The sequence below is a fragment of the Micropterus salmoides genome, unplaced genomic scaffold (assembly GCF_014851395.1).
Source record: "Micropterus salmoides isolate LMB-PRFRI ecotype aquatic unplaced genomic scaffold, ASM1485139v1 Ms_hic_scaffold_3, whole genome shotgun sequence".
NCBI classification, from domain to species: Eukaryota; Metazoa; Chordata; class Actinopteri; order Centrarchiformes; family Centrarchidae; genus Micropterus; species Micropterus salmoides.
The window spans coordinates 39,079,282-39,091,145 of record NW_024042261.1 but is presented as its reverse complement, the minus strand read 5'-3'; the positions used below and the strand labels follow the sequence as shown (position 1 = coordinate 39,091,145).

Sequence of the window (11,864 nt, the reverse complement as noted above, 5' to 3'; positions counted from 1 at the left end):
GTTGGAGCCACCTGAGGCCAAGACTGAACGACCATCGTTGGTATCTTCACCTGAGGCCAATGGGTTACGTTTGTTGAGTTTCCTGGGAAGTGATGAAAGGACAGCATTGTAAGTGGGGGATAAGTGGTGGCGTAGACCCCCTCCCCTGTTCAATGACGGCTTCTCCACCCTGGTGTAGATGCTTCCTTGACACCTCTTTCAAACCATCCATCTTCTCTGTCTAAAATGTGCACCTGCTGGTCCTCAAACGAGTGTCCTCTGTCCTTCAGATGTAAGTAGACTGCAGAGTCTTGACCTGAGGAGTTGGCCCTTCTGTGTTGAGCCATGCGTTTGTGTCGTGGTTGTTTAGTCTCTCCAATATACAGGTCTGTGCATTCCTCACTGCATTGATGGATGGATAACTATGACCGGGATGACTGAGAACCTTCACAAACATCTTTTTGTTTAACCAGAAACAGTCTCTGTATTGCCAGACTCCATTGACAAAAACAGTAATCTTTACTCTGGTTTTCCTCTTCCTCGATCGGTTAGTAGGTTCCGTAACTGTGACTTTGGTGTTTTTAACACAATAACCACATGCAAGGGAAAATTAAGTTTTTTATCAATAGTGTGGTGTCTTTAACCCTTTAATCTGAGATAGTCTGAGGTTTTTTGTTGTTGTTTTTTCTTCCTACGGTGGCCCTAAAAGCTATGTTAGACTTCATCTGGACAGAAATAAAATCGGCTACATTCTTTCTTTTGGCCACCAGGAGGCACAACAAATCAAAACGTGCTGTAAACTCAACATCTGCTGATGCTAAAATGTTAGAGAGACATCAGCCTCCCAAAGCAGCGGGAATCTGCTCCTCTTTTGTTTCCTCTTTCCCTCTCCATGTCTCCTTTCTTGTTTCCACTCCTTGCCTCCTCTCCTCCCCTGTGGCCTTGCCCTGCTTCCTGTTGTCTCAGCACCTGCCTCTCCTCTTCTGTTTCCTCCTCCTCCTCCACCTTCTCTCCGTTTCCTGCTGCGTTCTGGTTCTGCTCGCGCTCAGTTCTTCTTCCTCGTTGTCATCAGTACCGCCGCTGAACCAGTAACCATCCATCCGCCTCCCAGTAGAAACACAACATGCTGCTTGTGCTGCAGGTGACCAATGAGAGCTGGACTCACCGATGATGTCAAATCACTCCGTATCGATCAATAATAATAATGTCATCTAAGTGCTTCTAGTTGGTTAAAATGAGCTGCAGCTCTACAGCAGCAACATCCTGCTCTATAATGATGAGGAAGAAGAATCTGAGGAGATATATACAGGAACATTTAACTGCTTCAATACTTTCAGGACATTTTACTCACGTACTTTTACCGGAGGAACATTTTCACTGCAGGACTTTCAGTAGTAAAAGAGTATCTGAGCACAATAAAATACAACAAAACTACACCCAGCCTCAGTGAACACAGCCTGGCCACAGACAGCTGGCTACCAGAAGACGAGAGACTCGGCGGACCGGTAGAGACAGAGCTACACAAACGTTTCCCAAATAAATCCTGAATTTCATTTTAAACGAGATACACGAACTCCTACTTACTGGGAGAACATGTATCTCCTCACGCCACAAACCGAGAACAGCCAGAGGGAACACGGACAGAGATAGAAAAATAAATCGTTCTTCATATAAAATGACTTTCATGCATGAATTACTAAATTACAAAGTAATTAAGTGCCTCTAACCCCCCCCCCCCCCCCAATATATTTAATTTTGAGATGTGTCCTCTGCAGAAAGTAATTCAGTGGAACTCAGTACAGGTCCAAAAACTATGTTTTTTAAACATTTACTAAAATCAAGTTATAGTATAACTTAAATGGCTTCCAAATATCTGTCTGCTGTAGTGGACGTCACGCATGGGTTAATAATTGCTCCTTGGAAAAATGCTACTGCGTGTCAGAAAGCAAGAAATATTTGTTTAAACAATAACTTTTAGTTAGTTTTTTCCTTTTTTAAATTTTATTGTTTATATATCAATACATATGTATGTGTATATATGGAGGCTCCTCCTCCTCATCACTTTTCCCCCCCTTAAATCTTTATTGCATAAAAAAGGGGGAATAAAGAGTACATGGGAAATACAAAAGTATACAAAACAGTACACAAATGTACAAAAGGACGCAAATAATAATAAAAAATGGGCAGTTTATAATATATAAAGATTTTAAAAAAGGACCATGTGTTGACAGTTTTCAGCCTTTTTGTTTATTGGATTTAGAAATTAAAAACTTCATGCAGAAAAACTACAAAGTTACGTTTTTTTACTGCTGAATTTACATTTATTAATGTTGAATTTTGCCATTAGAATTAATACATTTATTGTAAAGTTCTTATTTTCTTTTCTTTGACTTTTATAAAAGCAAAATAACCACATTCTCCCACATCAACATATGGTCAAAGATGAATCAGCTGAATGTTCTGGTGTTTGGTCTTCACAGAAACGACAGTTTGTATTGATGTTGGAAATGTGACCATGTAGTGATTAACAAGGTAAATCTGTGAATCCTCCTTTACTTTGTTCTCAATCATCCAGACTTTTATTTCCAGTCAATGTCATTTACAAACAAGGCACGAATGCTCTTATTATTTCTCGGATGTGGAGAGGAACAGACTGGGGAGGGAGGCAGAAGGAGCCTGTGTTTCTAAAAAGCTTTATTGTTCCTGAAGAAATGCAGTCAAATATAGGCTGCTTAGCTGAGATATTGTGTGTTAATAAAAAGTCTGTATGAGAGAGCAGTCGCCTCTCTCCATTAAATAGCTGCTTCACCAGCAGAATCTGATTCTGTATCCAATTCTCAGAATGAATAAATAAATAAAAGCGAATTGTTTTTATATAAAATGTCTCTGTCGTCCCGCAGAAGATACCTGTGAGGTGAGAAACAGTGTTTAGAAATGAGAGACCAGCTAAAAGGGCCTGAATCATCATCATCATCATCATCATCATCATCATCATCATCTTCATCATGACACCTTAAAAACTCCTCCAGCGGTGACGTCACGTGAGCCGCAGCAACACGAGAGAGAGAGAGAGAGAGAGAGAGAGAGAGAGAGAGAGAGCGAGCAGCGCGCGCGGACGCAGCACAGGTGAACGCACGAGCCTGAACGTCCGCAGGAAAAAAAAAAACAGCGAGGAAGAAGAAGGAAACCGCGCTGCCAGGAGGGTTTTACAGAAAACACCGCGGTTTGTTCTGCTTTTATCTGCACGGGTTGGTTCCTCCTCCTCCTCCTCCTGCTCTTCCTCCTGCTCTCTCTCCCGCCGGCATCGATCCATCAGCTTCTGATTACAGATCAGATTTTCTCTGGCTCGACGCTTGTTGACTCCACACAGCTGATTCGGGAAGGAAGGAAGAAAGGAAAGTACGCAGGTGGATTTCTGACGGAAGCGAAAGGGACCACCGAACCGAACCGAACCACACCGGGAGATGGAGGGCAAAGAGAAAACACCGGCAGGTAGGACACTGAAGGAGGGGTGGATGCTGAAGGAGGGATGCTGAAGGAGGGGTGGATGCTGAAGGAGGGGTGGATGGAAGTTTCCTGACGCTGGAGGGACGGATGGGAGGAAGTTGGTGCGTTTGGGGTGGAGATGCTGATGGGATGGAGGGACGGGTGATGGAGGGACGGTTGATGGAGGGACGGGTGATGCATGTTGGGTACTGCGGTATCCTGACTGCAGCTGCACGGAGCGGTTAGGTGTGGTTATTATGGGATGGGGTGCAGAGACACAGAGTGTTTGTTTTTACGCTGAGAGAAACCTGATGCAGCAAAAACACAGAGAGAGAAAGACAGATGGACTGAGGGACAGACAGGTGGGCTGAGGGACAGACAGGTGGGCTGAGGGATGGAGAGCAGGCCGGAAACAAAGACGGAGTGTCGCATGCAGACAGGTGAGAGCGTAAATAGATAACAAGAAGGCGTGAGACTGAGAAAAGATGGACAGGAGGTCAGAGAGACAGACGAGAGAGAGCTTTAAGATGGACAGGAGGTCAGAGAGACATACGGGAGGTCAGAGAGACAGACGAGAGGTCAGAGAGACAGACGAGAGAGAGCTTTAAGATGGACGGGAGGTCAGAGAGACATACGGGAGGTCAGAGAGACAGACGAGAGGTCAGAGAGACAGACGAGAGAGAGCTTTAAGATGGACGGGAGGTCAGAGAGACAGACAAGAGGTCAGAGAGACAGACGAGAGGTCAGAGAGACAGACGAGAGAGAGCTTTAAGATGGACAGGAGGTCAGAGAGACAGATGAGAGGTCAGAGAGACAGACAAGAGAGAGCTTTAAGATGGACGGGAGGTCAGAGAAACATACGGGAGGTCAGAGAGACAGACGGGAGGTCAGAGAGACAGACGAGAGAGAGCTTTAAGATGGACGGGAGGTCAGAGAGACATACGGGAGGTCAGAGAGACAGACGAGAGGTCAGAGAGACAGACGAGAGAGAGCTTTAAGATGGACGGGTGGTCAGAGAAACATACGGGAGGTCAGAGAGACAGACAAGAGGTCAGAGAGACAGACGAGAGGTCAGAGAGACAGACGAGAGAGAGCTTTAAGATGGACGGGAGGTCAGAGAAACATACGGGAGGTCAGAGAGACAGACAAGAGGTCAGAGAGACAGACGAGAGGTCAGAGAGACAGACGAGAGAGAGCTTTAAGATGGACGGGAGGTCAGAGAAACATACGGGAGGTCAGAGAGACAGACGGGAGGTCAGAGAGACAGACGAGAGAGAGCTTTAAGATGGACGGGAGGTCAGAGAGACAGACGAGAGAGAGCTTTAAGATGGACGGGTGGTCAGAGAAACATACGGGAGGTCAGAGAGACAGACAAGAGGTCAGAGAGACAGACGAGAGGTCAGAGAGACAGACGAGAGAGAGCTTTAAGATGGACGGGAGGTCAGAGAAACATACGGGAGGTCAGAGAGACAGACGAGAGGTCAGAGAGACAGACGAGAGAGAGCTTTAAGATGGACGGGAGGTCAGAGAGACATACGGGAGGTCAGAGAGACATACGGGAGGTCAGAGAGACAGACGAGAGGTCAGAGAGACATACGGGAGGTCAGAGAGACAGACGAGAGGTCAGAGAGACAGACGAGAGGTCAGAGAGACAGACGAGAGAGAGCTTTAAGATGGACAGGAGGTCAGAGAAACATACGGGAGGTCAGAGAGACAGACAAGAGGTCAGAGAGACAGACGAGAGGTCAGAGAGACAGACGAGAGAGAGCTTTAAGATGGACGGGAGGTCAGAGAGACAGACGAGAGGTCAGAGAGACAGACGAGAGAGAGCTTTAAGATGGACGGGAGGTCAGAGAGACATACGGGAGGTCAGAGAGACAGACGAGAGGTCAGAGAGACAGACGAGAGAGAGCTTTAAGATGGACGGGAGGTCAGAGAGACAGACAGGAGAGCTTTAAGACAGACAGGAAGTCAGAGAGACAGACGAGAGGTCAGAGAGACAGACAGGAGAGCTTTAAGACAGACAGAAAGTCAGAGAGACAGACAGGAGGTCAGAGAGACAGACAAGAGAGCTTTAAGACAGACATGAAGTCAGAGAGACAGACGGGAGGTCAGAGAGACAGACAGGAGAGCTTTAAGATGGACGGGAGGTCAGAGAGACAGACAGGAGAGCTTTAAGACAGACAGGAAGTCAGAGAGACAGACGAGAGGTCAGAGAGACAGACAGGAGAGCTTTAAGACAGACAGGAAGTCAGAGAGACAGACAGGAGGTCAGAGAGACAGACAGGAGAGCTTTAAGACAGACAGAAAGTCAGAGAGACAGACAGGAGGTCAGAGAGACAGACAAGAGAGCTTTAAGACAGACATGAAGTCAGAGAGACAGACGGGAGGTCAGAGAGACAGACAGGAGAGCTTTAAGACAGACAGGAAGTCAGAGAGACAGACAGGAGGTCAGAGAGACAGACGGGAGAGCTTTAAGACAGACAGGAAGTCAGAGAGACAGACAGGAGGTCAGAGAGACAGACAGGAGAGCTTTAAGACAGACAGGAAGTCAGAGAGACAGACAGGAGAGCTTTAAGACAGACAGGAAGTCAGAGAGACAGACAGGAGAGATTTAAGATGGACGACAGGAAGTCAGGTCAGAGAGACAGACAGGAGAGCTTTAAGACAGACAGGAAGTCAGAGAGACAGACAGGAGAGATTTAAGATGGACGGGAGGTCAGAGAAACATACGGGAGGTCAGAGAGACAGACGGGAGAGCTTTAGGAGAGACAGGAAGTCAGAGAGACAGACAGGAGATCAGAGAGACAGACGGGAGAGAGCTTTAAGACAGACAGGAGATCAGAGAGACAGACAGGAGATCAGAGAGACAGACAGGAGGTCAGAGAGACAGTCGGGAGAGCTTTAAGATGGACAGGAGGTCAGAAAGACAGACAGGAGGTCAGAGAGACAGACGGGAGAGCTTTAAGATGGACAGGAGGTCAGAAAGACAGACAGGAGGTCAGAGAGACAGACGGGAGAGCTTTAAGATGGACAGGAGAGCTTTAAGACAGACAGGAGGTCAGAGAGATAGACGGGAGAGCTTTAAGATGGACAGGAGGTCAGAAAGACAGACAGGAGGTCAGAGAGACAGACGGGAGAGCTTTAAGATGGACAGGAGAGCTTTAAGACAGACAGGAGGTCAGAGAGACAGATGGGAGAGAGCTTTAAGACAGACAGGAGTACAGAGAGACAGATGGGAGAGCTTTAAGACGGACAGGAGGTCAGAGAGACAGACAGGAGAGCTTTAAGATGGACAGGAGATCAGAAAGACAGACAGGAGATCAGAAAGACAGACTGGAGAGCTTTAAGATGGACAGGAGAGCTTTAAGACGGACAGGAGGTCAGAGAGACAGATGGGAGAGCTTTAAGACGGACAGGAGGTCAGAAAGACAGACAGGAAGTCAGAGAGACAGACAGGAGAGCTTTAAGACAAAAAGGAGGTCAGAGTGACAGACAGGAGAGCTGTAAGACGGACAGGAGGTCAGAGAGACAGATGGGAGAGCTTTAAGATGGACGAGACATAAGAGAGACAGACGGGAGAGCTTTAAGACGGAGAGGAGGTCAGAGAGATAGATGGGACATCAGAGTGACAGACAGGAGAGCTGTAAGACGGACAGGAGGTCAGAGAGACAGATGGGAGAGCTTTAAGATGGACGAGACATAAGAGAGACAGACGGGACATCAGAGTGACAGACAGGAGAGCTGTAAGACGGACAGGAGGTCAGAGAGACAGATGGGAGAGCTTTAAGATGGACGAGACATAAGAGAGACAGACGGGAGAGCTTTAAGACAGAGAGGAGGTCAGAGAGACAGACGGGACATCAGAGAGACAGACAGGAGAGCTTTAAAATGGACAGGAGGTCAGAGTGACAGACGAGAGAGAGCTTTAAGACAGACAGGAGATCAGAGAGACAGATTTGAGAGCTTTATGACGGACAGGTGGCCAGAGAGACAGACAGGAGAGCTTTAAGATGGACGAGACATAAGAGAGATAGACGGGAGAGCTTTAAGACGGAGAGGAGGTCAGAGAGACAGATGGGACATCAGAGTGACACACAGGAGAGCTGTAAGACGGACAGGAGGTCAGAGAGACAGATGGGAGAGCTTTAAGACGGAGAGGAGGTCAGAGAGACAGATGGGACATCAGAGTGACAGACAGGAGAGCTGTAAGACGGACAGGAGGTCAGAGAGACAGATGGGAGAGCTTTAAGATGGACAAGACATAAGAGAGACAGACGGGAGAGCTTTAAGACAGAGAGGAGGTCAGAGAGACAGACGGGACATCAGAGAGACAGACAGGAGAGCTTTAAAATGGACAGGAGGTCAGAGTGACAGACGAGAGAGAGCTTTAAGACAGACAGGAGATCAGAGAGACAGATTTGAGAGCTTTATGACGGACAGGAGATCAGAGAGACAGACGGGAGAGCTTTAAGACGGAGAGGAGGTCAGAGAGACAGACGGGAGAGCTTTAAGACAGACAGGAGATCAGAGAGACAGACGGGAGAGCTTTAAGACGGAGAGGAGGTCAGAGAGACAGACGGGAGAGCTTTGAGACGGAGAGCAGGTCAGAGAGACAGACAGGAGATCAGAGAGACAGACGGGAGAGCTTTTAAGACGGAGAGGAGGTCAGAGAGACAGATGGGAGAGCTTTAAGACAGAGAGGAGGTCAGAGAGACAGACGGGACATCAGAGAGACAGACGGGAGAGCTTTAAGACGGAGAGGAGGTCAGAGAGACAGATGGGACATCAGAGAGACAGACGGGAGAGCTTTAAGACAGAGAGGAGGTCAGAGAGACAGACGGGACATCAGAGAGACAGACAGGAGAGCTTTAAAATGGACAGGAGGTCAGAGTGACAGACGAGAGAGAGCTTTAAGACAGATGGGAGATCAGAGAGACAAACGGGACATCAGAGAGACAGACAGGAGATCAGAGAGACAGACGGGAGGTCATAGAGACAGACGGGAGAGCTTTAAGACGGACAGTTGATCAGAGATACAGACAGGAGATCAGGGAGACAGACGGGAGAGCTTTAAAATGGACAGGAGTTTAGAGAGACAGACGGGAGGTCGGAGAGACAGACGAGAGAGCTTTAAGACGGAGAAGAGGTCAGAGAGACAGACGGGACATCAGAGTGACAGACAGGAGAGCTGTAAGACGGACAGGAGGTCAGAGAGACAGTTGGGAGTGCTTTAAGATGGACGAGACATAAGAGAGACAGACGGGAGAGCTTTAAGACAGAGAGGAGGTCAGAGAGACAGACGGGACATCAGAGAGACAGACAGGAGAGCTTTAAAATGGACAGGAGGTCAGAGTGACAGACGAGAGAGAGCTTTAAGACAGACGGGAGATCAGAGAGACAAACGGGACATCAGAGAGACAGACAGGAGATTAGAGAGACAGACGGGAGGTCATAGAGACAGACGGGAGAGCTTTAAGACGGACAGTTGATCAGAGATACAGACAGGAGATCAGGGAGACAGACGGGAGAGCTTTAAAATGGACAGGAGTTTAGAGAGACAGACGGGAGGTCGGAGAGACAGACTAGAGAGAGCTTTAAGACGGAGAAGAGGTCAGAGAGACAGACGGGACATCAGAGAGACAGACGGGAGAGCTTTAAGATGGACAGGAGGTCAGAAAGACAGACAGGAGGTCAGAGAGACAGACTGGAGGTGTATCCTTATGAGAAGTCCATACAGAATGATGCATTCTGGTAAGTGTAGTTATTTCCTTAGAAACGCGTGTTTATGAATCACCTCAGGGGAACTGAACAGTCCTGTCAGAGTGACACATCCTGGTCTCAGGCTGCTGGTCTCAGGCTGCTGGTCTCAGGCTGCTGGTCTCAGGCTGCTGGTCTCAGGCTGCTGGTCTCAGGCTGCTGAAATATCTTGTCAGACAAAAAACAAGTATATTTTGCCTTTCATTTAAAAAAATAGTTTTTGCAGTGCAGCTGTTAAAAGAAATGATTCCTCTCTTTCTAATTTCACGGTTTCTTCTCTTGCTTTTTAAATGATGACGCTCTGCTGCCGGTGGACTCGTGCATGTCTGTGATTGGTCATCTGCTGCAAACACCCTGATATGAACGCCCTCATGGCTGGACTGGGTTGACTCACTGAGGGCCGAGTGGATCGTTAGTGAAGCCCGCTAACGAACAGATATATGTTGACGTGGCTTCACAGTACAGACCTGTGGTCAGGTACAGTTTGTTTACAGCAGACAGATCAGCGTGTTGTATTGATTCTGGGCCCAGATCCACTCGGTTCAGGACTGTAGTGACCCTCTGCCCAGAGTAGAAACCTGAGAGACTGAACACACCGTGTCCCAGAGGAGGTGTGTGTTTCTGCTGATCAGCTGAGAAACACCCAAACACTATCCGGATCTGTGTGTGTTTGTGTGACTGATTCATATATCAGCGTTTCAAGAAGGACTAATTAAAATACAGGTTCAGTTGAGTCGGGTCTGAAAGGCCAGGGTACGGGCCGGCTTCAGGTCTCCTCTTAAGGCCTGTGCAGAACCCTATTATTATCTAATGAAACTAGACGGACCTTCCTGCTGCCACTCTCTATCACACAGTGAATGAAAGACTTTAACAAAGTGACTGTGGGGATGTAATTACTGCTCCTTAGACCCTGACATGCAGTCCTGCGGGGAAACACTCGCACCGAGCCGCGCGGTGAACGGCGGCGGCCGCTCACCGCTCAGCTTGTGTCCCCGCCCACATCACAGTGTGAGGAAGCGATGATTCAGTGTTATTTACATGCCACCAATTCATTACAGAAATCACCTCGGTGCACTTTTAACAGAGCGGGTCTAGACTGTACGCTGTAATATTATTTACAACAGTTCCCACCACGAGTAAGCACTTGGCCACAGTGACAACAAAGACTAACTTTAACAGGCAGAAACAATTCTAGTGGACAGAAAATGTCCAAAACCCACATTTAGTAGTTTCTTTTCCTGCAGTTTGCCTCATTGCGTCTGTAGATTTGTCCTAAAACTTAGCTTTCAAACGTCTGCTCCTGCTGTCGCTGTCTGCTCCATGTGATCACTGGTACCGATCGTGAAAGTGTGAAATCTCATTGGCTGGTGTCGATTTTCTGACGTGATTGGTTTAGATGGGTCACGTGGCATACTTTTAAAAAAAAAAAAGTTTTTTGCCTTTATTGATAGGAAAGTGGATAGAGAGGTGGGGGGGGGTTCGAACCTTGGCTGCTGCAGTCAGGACTCGGTGGCTCTTTCTGGGCGACATGCTGTTACTCAGTTATCAGTTTGATGTGTTTTAGATGCTCTACATTGTTGTTGTTTAGGATTTGACTAGACATCGGGTCTGTAAATATTGATCTTCAATGAAGACGTGTGCAACTTTACCATACATATCTTTAAAGGCTGTTTTTCCTCTGAAATCTCCACTTCAGCAGCTCGTACAGTAACACAACCTTCCAGACTATATTCTGAAGGAGATGTTTGTTCATACATCATTCACAGCCTGACTTATTCAACATTTGTGTCTGAAAAACATGGCGAAAATACAAATTATTTGTGCCATGTTTTTCGGACAATTTATTATGATTTGTGGAGTAATAAAAAGATATCCAAAATCCACCCATCCTGCGTACAAGGTCGTGGGGGACTGTCAGACACGGGGGCGCTGATCCCCAGCGCTTTACAAACTGACGCCGATGGGTCTTGACCATGCGTCCATATGTGAGAACGGGTTGCCGCCACATATTTGCGGAAACAAAGAAAGAAAGGTTCAGTAGGGTCCTTGCATGTTTCATATTCACACCCTAATAATAACAAATCCAGCCAGGAAGAGCAGCATGTGCCCAGTTAGATCATCTGGTAGCGATGATGACGCACAGCCTTATGGGATACATTTTTTTAAAATAAACACCCTGACCTTTAAAACACTGACGTGTTGTCACGATTCAGGGAATTTGTTAAGATAAAATCAGTTCATATCATGAAGTGTTCCCAGTGTTGGCCACATCGAAGGGTGCGTGAAAACAAACACACTCCCCTCCTCCACTGGGCGGGAGGTGAAGGAAAACAGCACGAGGTGCTGAGCTCAGCACAAAGGGGCTGGTGGGAGTGTGTGCCGCTCGCTGCTTCATGGCCTTATGTTCTCCTTACTGGTTCCTCTGGTCTCCATCGTTCCCAGCGGCTCTCCTCATCTGTTCCACAGCGTGATGCAGGGTTGATTTAAACTTTATTTAAAACCACAGAGGAAAACAACACGCCTAAATCTAAAACCTTCACGTCCTGTGTGGAAAATTACATCATGAAAAAAAACAGCTGATGGCACATTACATCATGCACCTGTCCATTTAAAGGAGCAGGTGCTTCAGTTACGGTGGG

General features: G+C 47.4%; 1 protein-coding gene across 1 annotated transcript in view; it reads left to right on the top strand.

Moving 5' to 3' along the window:
* The first annotated feature begins 2,892 nt into the window (after positions 1-2,892).
* The window catches only part of LOC119883421 (fibroblast growth factor 12-like), a 64,814-nt gene continuing 55,842 nt past the window's right edge, over positions 2,893-11,864 (top strand). Inside the window, exon 1 of the mRNA XM_038694062.1 lies at positions 2,893-3,471. Within this exon, the coding sequence (XP_038549990.1) occupies positions 3,444-3,471 (28 nt within the window). The 5' untranslated portion in view covers positions 2,893-3,443. The remainder of the gene's footprint in view (positions 3,472-11,864) is intronic.